The sequence below is a fragment of the Podarcis cretensis genome (assembly GCF_951804945.1).
Source record: "Podarcis cretensis genome assembly, chromosome: 6".
Lineage (NCBI taxonomy): Eukaryota > Metazoa > Chordata > Lepidosauria > Squamata > Lacertidae > Podarcis > Podarcis cretensis.
Genome location: NC_137175.1, coordinates 98,443,882 through 98,464,795, shown reverse-complemented (window position 1 = coordinate 98,464,795; position 20,914 = coordinate 98,443,882). Strand labels below are relative to the sequence as shown.

The 20,914-nt window shown below is 40.8% G+C and overlaps 1 protein-coding gene and 1 long non-coding RNA gene across 7 annotated transcripts in view; one reads left to right on the top strand and one right to left on the bottom strand.

Moving 5' to 3' along the window:
• Positions 1 to 2,877: 2,877 nt before the first annotated feature.
• RC3H1 (ring finger and CCCH-type domains 1) overlaps positions 2,878 to 20,914 on the bottom strand; it is a 73,868-nt gene continuing 55,831 nt past the window's right edge. Inside the window, exons 15-20 of one of the 6 annotated variants that reach the window (XM_079981188.1) lie at positions 20,126 to 20,339; positions 18,014 to 18,107; positions 17,759 to 17,888; positions 14,699 to 14,869; positions 13,529 to 13,635; positions 2,878 to 12,363 (exon numbers count right to left, since the gene is read on the bottom strand). In XM_079981188.1, the coding sequence (XP_079837314.1) occupies positions 12,210 to 12,363; positions 13,529 to 13,635; positions 14,699 to 14,869; positions 17,759 to 17,888; positions 18,014 to 18,107; positions 20,126 to 20,339 (870 nt within the window). In that variant the 3' untranslated portion in view covers positions 2,878 to 12,209. The remainder of the gene's footprint in view (positions 12,364 to 13,528; positions 13,636 to 14,698; positions 14,870 to 17,758; positions 17,889 to 18,013; positions 18,108 to 20,125; positions 20,340 to 20,914) is intronic. The other 5 variants (XM_079981189.1, XM_079981190.1, XM_079981191.1 and 2 more) reach the window with 5 other exon arrangements.
• LOC307219015 lies at positions 13,604 to 16,495 on the top strand. The gene is made up of 2 exons (XR_013840259.1): positions 13,604 to 13,676; positions 15,510 to 16,495. It is a non-coding gene; the product is annotated as an uncharacterized lncRNA (long non-coding RNA).

The following is a 20,914-nucleotide window of genomic DNA, read 5'->3' as shown; positions in this document are numbered from 1 at the left end:
CAATGCTCAGGGCCTCAACAAAACTATAGTTCCCAAGACACTTTTTGAAGAACCTGCAAGTTATGCACTGTTCTTGGTTTGTGCCTGTGACAGAGTTGGGAGTCTGGATTGTCTTCGGTTGATTTTTGGCTGTATACACTGTTGTGGAGGGTGGGGTGATTAAAAAATCAATCCTCCCATCAGACTGAGAATATTTCCTCACTCACCCAGTTTAAGATATTCCACCATTCTTCAGCAGGGTTTCTTTTCTTTAAACAAAGTAAGAGGCTCACGTATCTGTCAAACAAAGCTTTCATAATAAAGAAAACTGTCACTCAGCAACATAGCGTCTGAGAGAAACTAAAGCAACATGATGAGGCAATAATGAGAATTTGTCTCTCTAACTGAACTGAACTGAACACCCCAAGAGAGGGGCCAATTCCAGAGCACAACACAAAAGTCCTGCCCACCAGATGCCAGACATTTTACTATTCAAATTAGGCCCCAGTGTTTTCCTTACATACACACCATGCCCTGAATGTGCGCACCCACCCACCCAAATTCTGGGCACTGTAGTTTACCTCTCACAGAGTTAAAATTCTCAGCAACCCTTAGCAAACTAGTGCACAGAAATCTGCTTCAAATGTGCTTTAAATGTATAACATGCATGCAGCCTGTAATGTATGTTTTGGGTAGGAGGGTTGCAAACATATGCAGTTGTTCAATGGACCAGTGTTTGGTTTGTGCTGATGGGCTCTGAATACTTAAGATTGTGCAATATTTGAGCATGTTGATGAAGCCCTATATTCTCCAGAAGCAGGTCTGCAGAAATAATGTGATTAGCAGACTCCTAGTTTCAATCACATTTCTGAAGATACTGTGTTCTGCAACTTTCAAATGTCATTTCCAACGTCAAGCCTTACAAATGAAGCTTATTTAGCTAGCCAGGTAAATGGTAGTAGCAATCCTATTGTTAATATTACTGCCTTTAACATTTTTGAGCTAGGTTTGCAGTATAATTGGCTAGAGACCCAGTTCCAGGCTTGTGGAGGGGGTTTCCTAGGAAAGCTACCCTCAGGACTTCTCCTTAGTAATCCCCACTCCCATGTGCTTGTTTGCAGACCAGCAGGTGGCCTGCCCAACAGTTAATGGCAGGGACAGCATCCTCTGATTTTGTTTCATTCATTTTTATATGCTTTTATGTGTTCTTCATATTGCCATTTTACTTCTTTTAGGGTGTGTATTTAACAACATACTTGTTTTCACACTGTAGAAGACACACTTGAGGGAAGAAGATGGCAGTCATCTTTGAGAATTCACTCAAAGATGGCAGTCATCTTTGAGAATTCCTGGAGAATAGGCGAAGTCCCGGCAGACTGGAGGAGGGCAAATGTTGTCCCTATTTTCAAAAAGGGGAAAAGAGAGGACCCAAATAATTACCGCCCAGTCAGTCTGACATCAATACCAGGGAAGATTCTGGAGCGGATCATTAAGCAAACAGTCTGTGAGCACCTAGAAAGGAATGCTGTGATCACCAATAGTCAGCACGGATTTCTGAAAAATAAGTCATGTCAGACTAACCTGATCTCGTTTTTTGACAGAATTACAAGCCTGGTAGATGAAGGGAACGCAGTGGATGTAGCCTACCTTGATTTCAGCAAGGCATTTGACAAGGTGCCCCATGATATTCTTGTAAAGAAGCTGGTAAAATGCGGTCTTGACTATGCTACCACTCAGTGGATTTGTAACTGGCTGACTGACCGAACCCAAAGGGTGCTCATCAATGGTTCCTCTTCATCCTGGAGAAGAGTGACTAGTGGGGTGCCACAGGGTTCTGTCTTGGGCCCGGTCTTATTCAACATCTTTATCAGCGACTTGGATGATGGACTCAAGGGCATCTTGATCAAATTTGCAGATGACACCAAACTGGGAGGGGTGGCTAACACCCCAGAGGACAGGATCACACTTCAAAACGACCTTGACAGATTAGAGAACTGGGCCAAAACAAACAAGATGAATTTTAACAGGGAGAAATGTAAAGTATTGCACTTGGGCAAAAAAAATGAGAGGCACAAATACAAGATGGGTGACACCTGGCTTGAGAGCAGTACATGTGAAAAGGATCTAGGAGTCTTGGTTGACCACAAACTTGACATGAGCCAACAGTGTGACGCGGCAGCTAAAAACGCCAATGCAATTCTGGGCTGCATCAATAGGAGTATAGCATCTAGATCAAGGGAAGTAATAGTGCCACTGTATTCTGCTCTGGTCAGACCTCACCTGGAGTACTGTGTCCAGTTCTGGGCACCACAGTTCAAGAAGGACACTGACAAACTGGAACGTGTCCAGAGGAGGGCAACCAAAATGGTCAAAGGCCTGGAAACGATGCCTTATGAGGAACGGCTAAGGGAGCTGGGCATGTTTAGCCTGGAGAAGAGGAGGTTAAGGGGTGATATGATAGCCATGTTCAAATATATAAAAGGATGTCACATAGAGGAGGGAGAAAGGTTGTTTTCTGCTGCTCCAGAGAAGCGGACACGGAGCAATGGATCCAAACTACAAGAAAGAAGATTCCACCTAAACATTAGGAAGAACTTCCTGACAGTAAGAGCTGTTTGACAGTGGAATTTGCTGCCAAGGAGTGTGGTGGAGTCTCCTTCTTTGGAGGTCTTTAAGCAGAGGCTTGACAACCATATGTCAGGAGTGCTCTGATGGTGTTTCCTGCTTGGCAGGGGGTTGGACTCGATGGCCCTTGTGGTCTCTTCCAACTCTATGATTCTATGATTCTATGATTCTATGATTCTATGATTCTAAGAAATAACTCAAACTAAAAACATATGTTGATAGCAATAGCTGTCAAACCCGCAACCTCCAAGCAAATCACAAAGTCAAATGAGCTCATTGCCTTGGAGTCTTCTTTATTATCACCAGCATCACTTTAGACAATTTTTTATTTTATTTTTTGTTAAATATACCTCTGCAGGGCACAATCACATACAATCAATACGATTGGTAAATTACATGAGCTCTATCCCAAGCATATATGCACCAAAATGTCAAAAAAGTTATTAAAAAATGAACTCCACCCAAAAAGGTGATAATGACTTAAGAATGTCTCGGGGAGACTGGTACAATCCTAAAAAGACCAAAGGAAACTTGGCTTAATACCCCGCCCCCCACCCCCGCACACAACCATAAAGAATGCACACAGATATAGAGAAATCCCACAACTGGAAATGGCTTGGGAAATGTGAGAGAGGCAGGTTTGATGAACAAAAATAGGGAGTGAAATCTAGATCGAAGGCTGCAAGTCCATCAAAACTAATTTTAAAATGCCACCATGCTGCTGATACGGTCGCCTTGAAGGAAAGGGGTCGATGGCTAGCAAAGAGGCTGCTTACATAGCAAGCAGAGACTGTAAGGCAATTGTAAACTCACAATAGGCAGCAGAGACTGAATTTAGGGATCTGTACAGAGCCTGAAACTGTGATCTGTCAAGACAGCCGGCAAAAAAGGGGGCACTGCCAGTCTTGCTCCCCACTCCTAGCTGCCTTTATCTAATGCTAAGCTAGGGGGATCTCCCTAACCAAATCCAGCTGTGGGATTCTGTTCCAGTTACACAATCTGGTTTTGGATGCCAAAGACTTGTGAGTATTGTCTGCCACAACAAACTAACATTAACGACAAGAGGGCACAGGGGGGTTTCTTCTTGCAGGCATCCCATGAATTCAATGGGACTTGCATGTAGAAGACAATCCCGCCTACAAATGGTGCCCAAAGTCACTTTAACATACACAGAAGCAAACAAATTTTGTTTATAGCAAACACCAAATACTCCACAGGATTCTGTTTTTTATATATATAAAAGATATGTATACATGTAACATCAGCATATCTAATACTTTTGAGAGAGAGAGAGAGAGAGAGAGAGAGAGTGTCTCTGCATTTAAGCATATGTTTTTCTTTTGGTAAAAAAAACCCCAAACTTTTGCCTCCAAAATTAGATACTTTTTTGTATGTGGGGAGAAAAGCATCAGGCGGTCATAAATACATAAGTTATTTAGATATAGGCAACATCAGAACAAAAGCTACCCAGAAAATGGCAACTGTAGCTATTAAGGAACTTCTAAGATACTATCATAATGAAAGCTGAGAGTGTTTGCTGTCTTTCAGAACTAGAGTCTTATGCTTGTAGCTTAAGAAATCAAAAAGCAATTTTTTGCCATAATAAATAATTAAAACACTGTGAGTCCATTGGCAAATCCAGCACAATGTTTACCACAGGAATCCCACTGAAGCAGTGAGGGAAAGGAGCCATTTTCTGCTCCTTGTTACTTTGGATGTCATCAATATGTCCTCTCAATGAGCTACCCTTTTAATAAGTACAGAACTGTCTCTGGGTTGATTTGGTGAAATAGGAAATAATTTGGTGTTTTTAAATGATGATCCTGAAAAGGGTGGAGTGCCCTTCCTCCAGAGCTGCGTATCAACCCAAGACCAGCAATTACACCAGAAACCATTTGATGATGCAGGGACATAGCTAATCTCATGCAATTTAGTTTACTCAATCAAGGCCATTGCTTTTAGTGTGTCTGTTTAAAAGCACAACTGTGAATTTTGAAAAGATTCATCTGTTGTGTTTTCCACATAGGGGAGTGGGAGAAAAGAATTGGAGGTGGGAAATTCTGTACCAGAATCTCAGTAGCTTGGTTTACACATTACATTAAATCATAATGTAAAAAACCCTATTACTTCATGCTTACTTACCGTGTTCCTGCCACAGATAAAAACAAGCCAGACTCTGGTTTGTTATACTGTCCAAACCTGGGCTTGTGGTTTGCTTCCTCCAAATAAACCGCGAGTGGCAAGCCTGGAGCCAGTCTTGGTTACAGCGCATGGTTTGGAGTAAACAAACCACAGGCTGGGTTCAGAGGACATGACCAGCCACGTTCTGGCTTGTTTCATCTGTGGTGTGGCGACAGAAGCAGGGAGAAGTGCCACTGGAACTTGTGAGCAAGGTGCAATGCCCTGCTCCTCATTCACACAAAACCAGTTTTACACTGAGATATAGAGTCCTGTGTTAACTGGACCCTATCAAGCTAAACCTTAGCATTACAAGAATGAGCCTCTACAAATCCTGAGCTTATGTACTCATTTCCTCCTCCAGAATGGTGGCAAGGAGATGACTAGAAGTTTATTCTTCCCATTCAGATGAGCCAGTTTATCTGTTGTCCAAACCGTATACAGTAATTAAACTTAACTATGATTCAATGACAGAAGCCTGGCTACTAAACTATGGCTTGAAGCTGGCTTCTCTCAAAAAAGGGGCAAGAAAAGAAAGTTAAGATTAAGCACTTTTTCTTGGTGCAGACAACATGGGGTGATATTCTACTAAGATTTACTTAAATTCATTACATTTAATGCACCATTAGAAGAATTACACAAGGACAATATTTTAAAAGATGATTTCACTGCAGTTTGGGTTGACAATAGATTTTATGAGTATAGCCAAACATGGCAATCTTCTGGCACCCACTCCTCATACTGTATGGTTTCTTAACCCCCTTCTCTTGGTGAACAAGCCTCATCTGTGGAAAAAATAATCCTTACACCACTAGGTGGTGCTATAGTTATATGAATATTTTGAATAAAGGTTTAATTATTTTTATTACTTCAATCCATCTCAAAGCATTATTTAAGAATTTGCACTATATTTTGTGTTTCCCCTCATTTTCTGTGTGTATTGTGATTTAGTATATATTATTTCTAGTTTGATTCGCTTGTCATATGCTTTTATGATTTTGTATGTTACATTGGCCTAATACCAAATCAATTATTGTGTAAGCTACTACTATGGAAATTCCAACTTAGGTGTTTTACAGGTCCTGTTTTGCAAATATGATGTTCATTAGCCTTACGGATAAAAAAAAAAAAAAAACATTTAAAAATTAATAATAGGACAAAGTCAGATCCATTAATTTCAGTGGGTCTACTCTGCACAGAACTTCATGGCACGATGCAGTTAATCTAAAACTGAAAGCTTTTGAATGCCTCTCTGCAGCTGTTCCCAGGAGAATGCAAACTCAAGGCTTACACAGGCTTTTTCTTGTAATGCTAAACATAGTTTAGCACTATGTCTGAATGAGGCCACTGATAATATCTTTTTAAGTTCTTTCTAGAGCACGTCAGCACACAGATTTGCTTCATAAGATGGAGTCAACTGCTGGTATTAGTCATTCACTTTCCTACAGTGGGTGGAATTCAATGCAGCACTAAGGAGATTGTTCCATCAACGCAAGCATTTCTTTCTGCCTGCCTAAGGGCTTCTTTTCCTCCCCTGCAGACTGTTCTAGGGGTTCTCCCAACTCTCCAGAGCAGGTTGGAGGAAGGTGCAGGGGGAAGGAAGCCTCATGACACTAACATGCCCTGGCTTTGGTTAACAGAACCAGGTAGTTGAATCTGCCGTTCATAATCAAGTTTGTACTTCACAAGACACACTGTGCCAAGCAAATATCTGGGGTTGTTGGACCACAGTTAGGTGATCCTGTCTGCCCCTTTAGATATTTTGAGGCAAGGAAGAGTATGCAGCTGCTAGCTTTCCTTCCACTACTTGCCTACCATCCATGGTCTACTTGCCTACCATCCACTTCCATGTAAGGTAAAACTGTAGTCTGTTTATAACAACAGGCAGGGCATGGGGGCAGATGAGAGGCTCAGGATGGGAGATGCATCTGTGGTATAATTTCTTCTGCTGCCTCCAGATCTTAAATGAACAGGCTGGATCTCAAGAATACAACTGGAAAAAGTTCCCTTCCGTAGACAGAAATATTTGCAAATGCGTAGAACATAATGTAAATTCCACTATGAACATACTGATGAGATATGGGGAAATGACTGAAGAGTGACCTCCTTGAGGCCATTTATTTTTAAAAAGCCCATGCCTGCTAAGTTAGTAGAACTATGAAACCAAGTGCTTTTTGATTACATATGCTTGTCTTTATGGATTCATGTATTAATTGGTCAGAATGAAAGAGGCTTCTATATAGCTTTGGACATGCAGAAAAATGGTATAACGTGTCTAAGATACAACTCAATACACTTTCTGCAGCCAAGTACCACAGAACTACCTGTGCAGTCAGCATGTGCAGTGTGTTTGCATGCATTTGCTTCTGCATTTAACTACATCTGGTGCTACTTCTACTAAAATTCTTCAAGCTTCCTTATATTTATTTTTACTAGACCTCAATAGAAAATTTCAAGCAGGAATAATGACAGTAAACAATAACTTTTTCATAAGCCCTTTTTTGTTGCAAATTGTAACTTGATGTGTGATGGGAGAGTATTCAAGCATTAAAAAAATAGAAAAGGGGACATATAAATGGCTGCAAATTTAACGAGGCTTAAACACACCACTTCCAAAATCTAATAATTTATCATCACTGAATGTATTTTTGTAAGGCTCAACAGTCATAAGCTTTTAGACATATTTACCAGTGTTAAGAGCTGAAAACACAGAAACCAAGTTCAATAAAAACTGGCTAAACCAGTAGGATGAATAAAATAAAAATACCTCACCCCCACCCCAAAAAAAACCAACACCCAAGAGTAAAGCACAAGTCTTTGGCTCTCCTTGAACAAAAAGCAAACAAACCAAAAAAACAAAACAAAACCAAAAAAAGGTATTTCCCACATTTATACAGACCCCCCATTTGCCTACCAGTAGGGGCAATATCACATTTGTGCATCACTGAGTAATAACACCATTAGAAAAGGCAACTTCACAGAAGTTATTGGCTAAGCGAATTCATTTGAATGCTCTATTTTGAGGCAGCAAGCTTTTGACTGGTGCATGATCAGGGAGGGTGACAGGCACATCTACAGAAGGAAAAGGAACAGAAGCAGAAGAAGCTAGAGCAGTTAAATTAGAATGGGTACTGCAAAAAGCATTTAAGTTACCCTGTAAATCCTTCATAAACCTTTTACGGAATTAAATTTTGCTCTAACCACCAAGGTTACCTAGGGCAATAAAGGACATCCAGCTCAAAATGCTCTAATAAGGTTTGAAGTGAACAGGGTGTTGTAAACAACAAAGTGGAAAGAAAGGAGTAATGTACAGAATTGTTCATTAATAACAGCTATTAAAATTGTATGCTAAATGTATCAGGGAAAAATAAGTCAAAACCTAAGCACAGTATACAGGAACAGCGGAGGAGGATGCTGTACAGGTTTGTTGACTATTGTGAAATACATCTATGTCTGTTTGCCTATTTCCTCATTCCTATAAGGCATCCAGAGCACAAAGGTTACAAAGCTAGCGTCAAGAGAAGTGGAGTCTGGATCCCATGGACAGTTTAAAAGTCTAGTGTGTTATGATGTTTCTCTTAAAACAGAGAGAAACCGTATGAAAGGGGGGTGGGAACTAGTCCACTGACGCAACAGCAATACCAGCAGACGTCTCTCTATTTCTCAAGTTTATGAATCTCCAAGCTCAAAAGATTCTGAAAAGAGCGTTGTGAATGCCACTAGAATATTTCTCAGGTTTCAGTATTTTCTATGTCTCCTTTACAAAGAAGGAAGGATTCACTGCCAATCAGCTCCTTACCTTAAATAGTGCTGAAAAGCCCTAGCAAACGAATTTAGGAAAACTAATTATAAAAGAACAAAGTAGATGAACTACAGAATTAGATTCTTCTACTTGAAAGCCAGTACACTTCACCAAAAAGTCACTGAAAAACTTGAAGCCTTTTCCTAATTCCTTATGTGCTCACCTTTGTTGAGTATATCTTTGCACCAAAAAATGAGGGAAACAGGAAACTCAGCCAAGATCAATGTGGTCTGAAAAGATTAAACAAAAACCTTTGCTTGTGCAAACAGGACATTAACCTGGATAGGACACTGTGCACAGAGTACAGCCTGGGTGGGGGATGACACAAATGTTGAGAGATCTAATTTTTAAGCTCACATTCAGAGCGTGTACTTTTATAGTAGAAGCTTCTCAGTATCAGCAATGGCATTTCCCTCATGTTCTGCCCATTCTTCCACGTGCTCAATGAATACACACATGGCAGGGTGATTAAGCCTCTGTGCAAACTGCTTTTTGCAATGTCCCTAAGCAAACAGACAAGCCTCGGCATATACACTTTGTACAGCCGTGGGCAAATTTCACAGACCAGTGAATGCATGTAGATCAGGGTGGCTGGACTTGCCGCCATGATGCTGCTCCCCTATACCAAGGGTGAACCATCTTTTTGGCCCAGTGAGGCAGATCCTTCTCTCTCCTTCCCCATGGGCCAACACTGACAGGTGGGCGAGGCCACCCACCCTCCTGTCAAAGTTGGCCCACAGAGGTGCAAAAAGATCATGAGCAACACATCAGCTGATGCAGCAGTAGTCCCATCTCGCCTTCTGCAGGCTTGACGCGTCCAGCTGTCCGCTGGGTGGGGGTTGTCCTGCTTTCTGCAAGGATCAGCTGCCTGTGCTGGTTGCCTGCAGAGGGTGAAGCAGAAACCAGTCAACACAGCGGAACTAAGTAGGACGGAGGTCCACCTCCTATCAGGTGACACCACCTGCTCACCAGAGTGATGTCACTTGATTGTCAAGTGGGTGTGCTTTATGAAATACAGTCTCGTGGGCCAAATTAGAATCTTGGACAAGCCCAAATTGACCCATGGGCCAGAGGTACTCCACTCCTGCCCTTTATGCATGTTCACAGTATGCACATTAAAATGACTAAGAAGTGCTGAAGTCTCTCTTCCCTGAAGTTAGAAAATTTTCTGTATATGAAATTATTCTAAAAGAAAGCCAATTTTTCTCTTTTTTCAAGTTAGGCTCTCTCTGGAGGGGAAGATCTTTAAAAGATTGCTACATAATTTATGTACAAGGTTAACTAAATTTTGTTTTCTTGCAAACAAAGATGAGATTTTGGGCCAGGCCCTTCATAGACCTGATTCATTCAAAGGAGTTCCTGTGTTGTGAGAGACAGGAATAACAGTACTTACAAGCAAAGTTAGCTTGTTTCAGTGCTCTCCTGATATTACTCTTGCTTTACCGCACCAGGAAAGACAGAAAGGTGTGATGGGCTCCCTCAAGTGAACAATTTTCATCAAGAAAAGAAAGTATTTCTATCTAGACTTCAGTGGAAAGCAGGGCCAGGGGAAAGAAAGGTAGTGCGAAAGGAGAAAAAAATTTCTCATGTTAAAATTCTGATAGAGTGGTGTGTGAATTTAAGAGAAGCTGAAGATGATTGTTAAAATGCCTTTGAGATATATTTTTTCAGTGCCTCTACCTCCCAGATGTTTTATAACAGCTGCACTCATGTGAAAAAATTCTTAAAACATACCCAATATATATACAAATATAACTACATATATGTGTATATATACATACATATATAGATAATTTTTATTTAAATAAAAAAATGAATGCTCGAATCCCAAGCCAATACATGTATCAAATTTTTGGCCAGCCAGGTCTGTAGGGCATAATCAAATTCAATGTGAAATAGTATATAAATGCGGTGCCTTGACTGGGCAAATTAAATAATCACTACTCAACAGAGTCTTCTGCTTGGACTCTCCTACTGGTAGGCAACAGGGGGGCTGTATCCCCCCATTTTGTTCAATGTAACAGTAAGACAGATGCAAAATAGCTGAAGGTTGCTATGACCTCAACAAGGGTTTAAGGGAAGAAAAACAACCTAAAACAAGATTAATAAACTTCTGCTTTTACCCAAGCAAAGCAATGCTTCAACTTATTACATAACCAGTGCTTTCTGAGTTTTAGTAGTCTAATCCATATGGGAGAAGTAGGCATAAGAGATGTGTTTGAGCTTTTGCAATGGTTTCCACTCGGAGCATCTCTACCTACATATAAACTTGGAGGGAAAGAGGAGGAAGTCAAATTATGCACAGCACAAGTAAGACCACTGCCTGCAACAGTGGCATTTTAAGGACAATCTTAAATGCAATGACGTATGCAGCAAGAAGAAAGGTTTTCATCCCATCTAGATCCTGAAGGGTGTTGCTGTTGAGACAGAGTTGCTGAAAGTAAATCTAAGGAGTTCTATTATCTTGTCAGTCTCTCCCATTTACTCAGAGAAGCCTTCACTCTCAGAGACTGAATACAGCAGAGACCAGGGACCAAGACAGACCAGGGACAACCAAGAGCAGCTTTGGATACAATAAAGATGCAGGGGAACACAAAGTAAAGGGGCCTGCACTTCCTGTCTTCTTGCTTCTCTCCATCCCACCCAAACTATAACTTCTACAGTTCTCATCTTGGGCAGATGCAGCAGCTTTCCCTGCATTAGGATATCATGCAGTCCCCATCCTTCCCAGAAACAAACGTTAACATAGAGGCTGTGCTTTAGACCCGACAAAGCAGAGAGACCCAAATTTCTCAACCTAACCCATCTCTGACAACTTAAGCCACTCTACACTGAAGTTTAGGCGCTGTTTTTAATCTGCAGAAGAAGTGCAATGGCTGCCTTTCAAGCGTGCTGGGATCAATCAGTATTAGCCAATTTATGCTGCCTTACCAGAAATGGAACAGCTATTTCATTCTTACTCATGTAAACAGATCTGCTTGTTGAGGTGATGAATACATGCTTTACAAACTGAAGTTAAAAACCTATCATGCTTAGAAAAATACAATGGATAACGGTGATGTCCTAGCATGCTTAAAGAGAGTTACTTTCAGAAACTCTGCAACACATTTTCTGACAAGGCAATTGAGAGCTTCCTCCTCCATTGCAACATTTCCTATTTTCTTTTCAAACTCACACAAAGCAGTGGTGAGTGAGACTGTTTTGAAGGGAGAAGAAAAGAGGAAATTATACACTGGGTATGTAATAATACCAAAATAAAAGAGAAAACCTACCTCATTAAGATCATACAATTAATCAAACAGAGTGTGTGTATATATATTTATATATATAATATCTGTTTCTTTTAAAGCCCTGGCATTCAAGGCATCCAAAGTTATTAAAATAAAGTTCATTCACAGAACAAAAACAAATTTAATCTGAGTTGCTTGCAGATACTGCTAATTTTCATTTTTTTAATTAAAAAATGTGTTAATGTGAACTATGTGCAGGGTTTGTTCTAGTAGTGGTGTTGTGCACATTGTCTCAGGACCTGCCATTGTTGCAGCTCTTGCTCAGTGTCTCCCATTATATCCCAAGGAGGGGTAAAGGTGACCCCAGACAGAAATGGAGAGATGATTTTGTTCCTTCAGGGAGCAGATGTAGGTGTTGCTCCTGTCCTCTGGGCATCCAAGTCGCCTCCTCCCGCTTCAGTATCTTCCGACAAGCTCAGAGCTGCAGTTTTGCTTGAGAGGAGGCCAATGCTTTCTTGCGCTGGAGCTGCTCCATTTGGAACATCACTGCTGAAGAACGAATGCCAAAAAGGGAAATTAACAGTGAAGACAGTCAGGGAAGAAACTGAATAAAGTTTTAGAAAAAGAACAATATTGAGAAGACATTCTGAATACAGTTGGCCATGGTGTTCCAAGTGGCCACTATCAAAGACAATCAAAAGATCAGTTCCGTCTGCTAAAATACAGAATACTCTAAATACAAATTCAGTGAAGAGAGATTATGCATTCTGAAGGTAGTGGAACTGGTTTTAACTCACATCTGCTGCGTTCCACTGTATCTGTTTTCTAGGCAAGGCAAGGCACGTGGGTGGAAGCAAATTCCACATATAGTCGTACCTCGGAGGTTGAACAGAATCCATTCTGCAAGCCTGTTTGACTTCCAAAATGATCGTAAACCAAGGTGTGGCTTCTGATTGGCTGCAGGAAGCTCCTGCAGCCAACTGGAAGTCGCAGAAGGTGTTCGGGTTCCAAAGAACATTCGCAAACTGGAACACTCACTTCCGGGTTTGTGGCGTTCGGGAGCCAAAACATTTGAGTCATAAGGCGTTCGCCAACCAAGGTACGACTGTACTTTAGAATGCATTTCTATGTTTAGACATAAAACAATAATACATCACCGAAACAAATGGAACACACAAGAAAAAGAGAATATATTGCCATGTTTATTTTAATATCTTTAATCTGCCTTGTTAAGTTGCATCTGTTTGGACCCTCCATCTCCATTTAGGGAGCAGAACCCCAATAGTGTAATATGTTACAACCACTAGAAGAAGAAGAAAAAGAGTTTGGATTTGATATCCCACTTTATCACTCCCTATGGAGTCTCAAAGCGGCTAACATTCTCCTTTCCCTTCCTCCTCCACAACAAACACTCTGTGAGATGAGTGAGGCTGAGAGACTTCAGAGAAGTGTGACTAGCCCAAGGTCACCCAGCAGCTGCATGTGGAGGAACGGAGATGCGAACCCGGTTCACCAGATTACGAGTCCACTGCTCTTAACCACTACACCACGCTGGCTCAAAGCGGAGCATAGACAGAGGTGGTAACTGGGCACAATAAGTTTGACAGGCTACTGTGTGCTCTGTGACTGCATATATTTGCATGGTGATAGTGGTCCTGTTGTGACCCACCTTGGATCAGGCTGTGACCCACCAGTTGAAGACCAGTGCTATTACCTGAATGTAAGTGCAACATCCTCAGCTGGTACCTTGCTTTGCTGTCCATTTTCTGTCTGCTTACTGGCACTCACTTTGCTTTTCACTTCCAATGAAGACTGACTCTCCTAGGGAAAGAATAGGAATACCTACAGTTCACTAAATGTAGGTAAGATGTCTTCTATGCTTGTTTCACAGATGAGGAATAGGATAATTGTAAAACCACTGCACAGACCAACTGACACAAAAGCCGCAGGGCAAGGGAACATCTGAGACATATCTGCCCTATCCATTTGTTCAGGATACACAAAAGCACATGTATCAAGCAGCAAAGGCTAAAGCATTCTATCATCACATGCTTGAAAACCACTGCCCCATTTCCAAATGCCAGCTAACAGGTGTTGTGCCCAGGCTGCAACACAGTGCATGCAGTGGTACAGTTTTGAACTGCAGAAGCTCATCATGAGATCTCCTGGCCATGCTCCCTAGGAGAGTCTAAATATGTAACCGTGGTGATCCATTTTATGATAAATTTTATAGGGATCAGCTGACAATTATATAATAGTGAGCTGGCAAAGGTGGTGTATTTGTCAGCATATGGAATTTGGCTGGGGATACCTGGGCTCATATCCCTGATCTGTCAGGTGACATGGCCACAATCTGATGGATTGGTGCTTACTTCTGACTGCACGTGTTCAACTTGTATCACACAATAAGAATTAACAAAAAGATATTTAGTCCGCTGAAATGCAGCCTTTAGCTTTCAATTAGAAACACATGCAATCATGCAAAGTAATATTACTATTTAAACTGCTAGTGTGAGATAGGAATACCCACCAAGGAAAGAGTACCTGCCCTCTGCTTGATTACTTTCCTCATTCTCCAATTTACTCTATGCTAATCTGTCCCAAATAGTAGTACAGCTTGAAAGCCTTGTTATCTCCTCATTCACTTGCCAAGGGGGGCGGGGGTGAGTCTTTCAATTACCCTGGCACTCTAACACTATATAAAATATGATAAAGGAAAACAAAAGCCTGAAAAGCTACAGAAGTCAGAATATTTAAAATCACTATAGTCTCAAAAATAAGAAGAGTTAACTCTGGCAGCTGTTATCTAGAATAACACCTTTGTGTGAAGAAGCACCAGCAGTTTCTTTTTCAGTCTCCTCTGCTCACCCCACAAAACACTCACCATGCTCAGCTCCCGAGTTCTCTTCCCGATCTCCCTCTCCACCTGGTGCAGCTCCAAGCTCAGCTGTTCACTTGAGATCATTCCAGGCCACTTAGGAGGTGGCGGTGGGGGCTGCGGCTGGCCTGCCAAGGGGGTCGCCTCCCTCTGCAACAGCAGCCTGTTACTAACAGCCTAAATGCATAAAGCGAAGCACATACACAACTGAGCACAGAAAGAACACCATGCAGACATGAGGATGAGGCCAAATTTCAGGAGTATTGCTTGGTTCCCAAAACCCAACCTTCCTTCCTCTCATGTGAAATACACAAATTGGTCATTACTCCCAAGAATGTTTCACATACACATGAAGATAATCTTAAATCAGAAATACAGTTTGTGAAACATGCAGCCCTTTCCCCAAGCTTTGTGAACAATCTTTCATTTCAGTTTGTAGCATAGGTGGCGATGCCTGGCTCCATGCTCTAAGGAAGATGTGAGACAAAAGCAAACAGCACTGACGTAAGACGTTCATTGCTGAATCAGGCCAAGGGTTCATTTAGTTCAGCACTCTCTTTCTGGGAGGAGGCAGCCAGGAGCATCCGGAAAGCTCACAAGCGAGAAAAGAGAGCGAGCAGCATCCTGCTGTTTCCCCCCAAAATTCAGAGATATACTTGGAACACAGAGGTTCCATTTAACTGTCACAGTTATTAACAAGTTCTTTGTGAAGCTATCCAAGTTAGATGCCATCACTCCTTCTTGAGGTAGTGAATCCTAAAAGGTAATCTGATGTTGTCTGAAGTACCATGTTCTTTTCTCTGTTCTGTCCCTACAGTCCACAGATTTCACTGCATGACTGAAAGAGAAGCATGGTTGTGTCTCCTGTTTAAACTTTGTGAAAAAATCTGGCATGTGCAGGGATTGGCCACCTTGCTCAAGGCATCTCACTGATTGTCTGTAATCAAGTTTACTACATGCTGGTGCTGTGGTGGAGCTGAAACCCAGCATCTGACTATAGTCCTGAAACCCCACTCACCCCACATCCTGGTTTTGAAGCAGTGTCTTTCTGTAATTTCTTAGAAGCTTACTAGAGGTTACTTAATGAGAAGGAGGTGATGGCAGTTAAGCTTCCTTAAAATATAGTTTCCCTATCACCAGTGATCTTCCCTTGCAACCTGTAGTTGCAGGAGTGGTGCTCATAATTTAAGAAGTGTTCATAAAGGGCAGCAGTGAGGCCAAATAGGCTTGGTAATCAGCTGACTGCATCCTAGAACATGCTCCATGTTACTGAGCAGTGCACAGGAGCCTGCAGCAAATCAATGTTGAATGAATTGCTCCTAGCCTGAGAACCACTGTTCTAAAACGAATTATTTCTGCCTAATTTGCACTGATCTGGACCTAGCTGAACAAATAAAATATAAGCATGTTAGTATCTAAATGACATCTGAAATTAAGAATTGAATTATATATGTATATGAAAATGTGTTTGAATGATTTCATCTTAAAAGTTTTGGCACTGAAGCAATATTTCAGAAATGTCTGTCACAAAACAGTTACAAGTATCTTTGGTCTTTGTTTTTAAGTTGCATATTAGCTAGTGCAACATTAGGTAACTAAAACAACAACAGAGAGTAACAGTCATGTGGGTATTTTCAAACCATCCAATACTCCTCCATTGCACCATCAGCAAAGGCATGCATGCCAAAAGTAAGCACCTATTTGTCTTTTGTTCTTGAACAAGAGCACAATATTGCCAACAAATGCATCTTGCACACGGTGAATAAAAATAAATGATGTTTTTTAAAAAAGGATTTTTTAAAATTTAAATCGGATTTTTTTTTTATTTAAACCAGACTTTTAAAATAAAATGCTTCTGGAGGAAAAATCTTTTCAAAGATAGTTTTCTATTTAAGTTACATTATAGTCCAAATTATTTCCATCAGGAAATAAGGATTTGTTTTAAGTTTTGCATGTGTGCTAAAACTCAGTCTAAAGTTTTTTTTTAATTGTTTAACCACATCAGTTAACAAACATTTATACATATGCTATAATATTATTGTTTTAGTTAAATAATTTTTAAAAATTGTTATTAAGGAAATTATTGTTTTTCTCCTCCCAATAAAATACAGCAGAAAAGTTGTTGAAATATAAACAATAATTTCATAATTACCTGTCTTTGTCTTTTTAATAGTATAACCAAAATCCATAATTTTTTACAGAACTGTAAAAACTACTCTGAAAATTTATTATTCCAAAAATGAAACCTTCATCTAGTTGTAAATATTAAGATTATACCAGCAAGAATGAGTCTTTCTGTTAAAAAATGATTAAAATCAAGTCTTACTGACTAGAAATTTAAATCAATTTGATTTATTTCGAATCGACCCTGATTTTGCATCTATCATTTCTGTTCAGGGAACCTACCAAGTTCATAAAAACCACCTGACTTTAGGAAGTCAGGTCTTCCTAAAATGAAGACTGCTTGTGATTGCCACTGCAGAAAACCTAAATTGAGGTAGCTGTAAACCCCCAAATAGGCAGCCACGATCTCTCACTGGTTTACTTTGCAAGAACACTTCTATTCTGGGATGACTATGAGCTACAGGTATCATTAGTGTTCATTGCTGTTGTCAGAAATATATATTTTCACCCTAAGAAATAAATTCAACTGTAAGATATACAAGATGTCTTTTCAATAAATTGTGTATAACCATTGTTCAGCCTTAGACAGTTTGGGAAGATAAGGCCAACAAAAAATTAGATAGGAAGCTAATTACCCAATATATCACTACTTTGAAGACCAGAAAAATACAACAATAAAGTGTGGGGGGGGGGGAATATAAAAGAATACAAAATCGGAAGTCTGTAGGCAACGGCAACATTGGTGCCAGCATCTTTTGTAACTTTTAACCACACTTGAAATTCCTAAGTGTTATGAAAACATATATAACAGAATCAGAGGAAAATAAATTATATTCCCACTGCGCTCGCTCGCGCTCTCTCTCTCTCTCTCTCTCTCTCTCTCTCACACACACAGTTTCTCAAGTCCCTTACTGCAAAAAGGCTGGGGATACAAGCACCCACCTCCAGTCCTCGTGTCTGCTGGCTAATCTGATGGTTTAGCTGCTGCAGTTCAAGTCGAAGCTGCTGTTCCCTCTCAGATGAGGGCAAAGGCTTCCCATGGCCAGCCACGTCTGTCATAGACAATCTCTCCCTTTGATGACAGAGAATTTATTTGAAAAAGAAGCAAATGTTTCAGTACTCTCTTTTCAAGGCGTTAGAAAAAACAAAACTTGTATAGTATGTTCACCTAAACACAGCAGGTTTGGATACTCTTACCTGTCACTAGGGCGTCCCTGAGAAGAAGGTATGTTTTGATGGGGTGAATATGGCGAACCTCCCCATGCACTGTGTGTTTCATAAGGGCTGTAATCTACAAAGCAATTGGAAAGGTCTATTAAAAAGTGCTGATTCAAATGACTTATATTAATGGCAGAGAAGATGAAGTTGCACAGGCAATGTATGTAATAGTAACTGATTTTTCTTTGCTTTTGTGAAAAAAATGTATGTTGAAGAAAGTCTGCAAAAATACTGACAGACCTGGGTCATATTTTCCTCTCCTTTTAAAACAGCCACCATAAAATGTTTGGTGGCTGGGATGGGAATGGAGGAAAAGAACAAAGAGCAGTTGAACAACACCACAGAGAATGTTGGAGACCTTTAAAATACCCATTCCAGCTTTCAAAAAAGAAAGATAGGACTGCAGAGGGAGCAAAAAAACTCATTACGTCTAGCCTGGGAAAGGACTGCTTACGTAGGCTAAAGGGGTATTGGAGAAATCTACCCACTAGGAAAGAATCATCTTCATGCTGACTTATGCATAACATTTAGAATTTGCTTGTATGTCACTAAAAGGCTCGCTCACAGGTTTGCCACAGTGAGTATGCTGAATAAGTGGCAGTGCAGCAGGGCCATGTATCCACTTGGTGCAATGTATGTACCAAATGCCTCCATTTGCTTCTCTGCCCAAACTGCCCCTGTGTAACCTGAAATCACTGCACAAGGCAGAGCTCCCATCTACTTCATGCTGCAGACAAGCACTGGGACTCAGGGAGGAACTTCAGGCACACTCGAAAGAGAGGTCAAAACTAGAAACAGAATTGTTAGAACCCAATACTAAGAACCTATCAAGAATGTATAATTTGCTGTTGAAATGGAACACACAGGATGAGACGGTGAAATCAGCTATGATTAAATGGGCACAAGACATCGGTCATGATATTATGTTTGCTGACTGGGAACAGTTATGGACTACCGGTATTAAATTTACTGCATGCAATGCTTTAAAAGAAAACATTATGAAAATGATCTATCGGTGGTACATGACCCCAGTCAAGCTTGCAAAAATCTATCATTTGCCAAATAATAAATGTTGGAAATGTAATGAGACTGAAGGTACTTTTTATCACCTTTGGTGGACCTGCCCAAAGATTAAAGCTTTCTGGGAAATGATCTATAATGAAATTAAGAAAGTCCTTAAGTGGACTTTTCCTAAGAAACCAGAGGCTTTTCTCTTGGGCATGGTTGGCCAATTGGTGTTAAAGAAGGATAGGATTTTCTTTATGTATGCTACCACAGCAGCAAGAATTCTACTGGCGAAGTATTGGAAGATGCAAGAACTACCTACTCTGGAAGAATGGCAAACAAAGGTGATGGACTTTATGGGACTGGCTGAGATGACGGGCAGAATCCGTGACCAGGGGAAGGAGACAGTGGAAGAGGACTGGAAGAAATTTAAAATATACCTTAAAAACTGTTGCAAAATTGAGGAATGCTAAGATGTCAAGGGGTAAGAAACAGAGAATTACAGCTGTAACTAAAAAACTAAAGGAAATGTAATGAAAGGGAATCAGGATAAATTGATCAAAGGGTTGCTAAAGAATTACAAAACAAGGATGCAGGGACGGGGAGGTATGGGGAAGTCGAAGGAAAGAAGGGTATGAAAATACAATTTTGAAGTTATATTTGTTTAAATGTTTTGTATGTTTTTGTCTTGTGTTTTGATTTTCTGTTTTGTGCTTTGTTTTTATTATGTGTTTGAAAAATGAATAAAATTATTATTTTTTTTAGGAACTTCAGGCACACTCAAGGGTCTACGACAGCTCACTGAGAACTGTTAAAAAGCCTCTCCCTATGGCATTTCACAAACCCATTTTCGGATTTCTCAATTTTTGAGCTGTTTGCCACATGGCATACAGGCTTTAGTTGAAGAAGCACAGGTACAAACACCAACTAGCTGTGGAATGTCTCCCAAGGTTGTGGTGAAGGGAGGAAGCCCCTACAGGAAAGTCTAAATTTGTGTGTCTATTAGCAACTCCTTATTCTACACTTCGGGACTGATGAAAGCCTACTGTAGAAGAAAGCAGGCCTCCAAAGGGGTACGCTGCATACCTGAAATGTTGCCTGGCTTTGTAGATGCCCCTTGAACTGCCATGGCTTGCATGGGGCCAGGGTTCTGATACATCGTCTTAGATGTACGTGAGATGGCACCGAACCTGGATACCGTAGGCCGATCTCCAAATGGAATAAGATCATCATCACCAGTCTCTGCTGCTCTCCTCTGCAAATCCAAACGCTGGTCTCGCATCCCCTTGCTATCCACGTTCTGGAGGGTGAACCAAAAGGGTAGGGAATTATAAGCAAGATTCTCCATTTTGACTGACTCTTCTCAGTAAGAATAAAATTATCATTTCACAGAGAACTGGGGGTGGGGCATATGTGCAGAAAGACACTGTTCCAACAAATTTCTTTCAAAATAATAGTTCCAGTTACAGATAGGTAGCCGTGTTGGTCTGCCATATAGGATTTCTCTTGGACCCTTTAATATTTTAATATTCTGTAATATTTTATAATGTGACTGCCCAAACCACTACCAAAGACAAATTAAAACATGTATATACTGCTGTTCTGTTGAAAGGTTATACCGTTGGAGCCCACTATTCTCCTTCCTCCCAGAATGCAGCATCTCTCACACAGCTGAGGATCTCCAAGAGGAGCAGAACACAGGGCTACATCCAACCCCGTTCACCACTCCTGGTTAACCCCACCACCACCACACATGCCATTAAAAAATGTTGAAATGCTGCCCTCATTTTACTTGAGTGCAAATGGAGTGGCAGAAAGACAGGAAGGGGGGTGTTTTGGCTCAGCGCTAAGCATGCACACACAGGTTGATGAAGG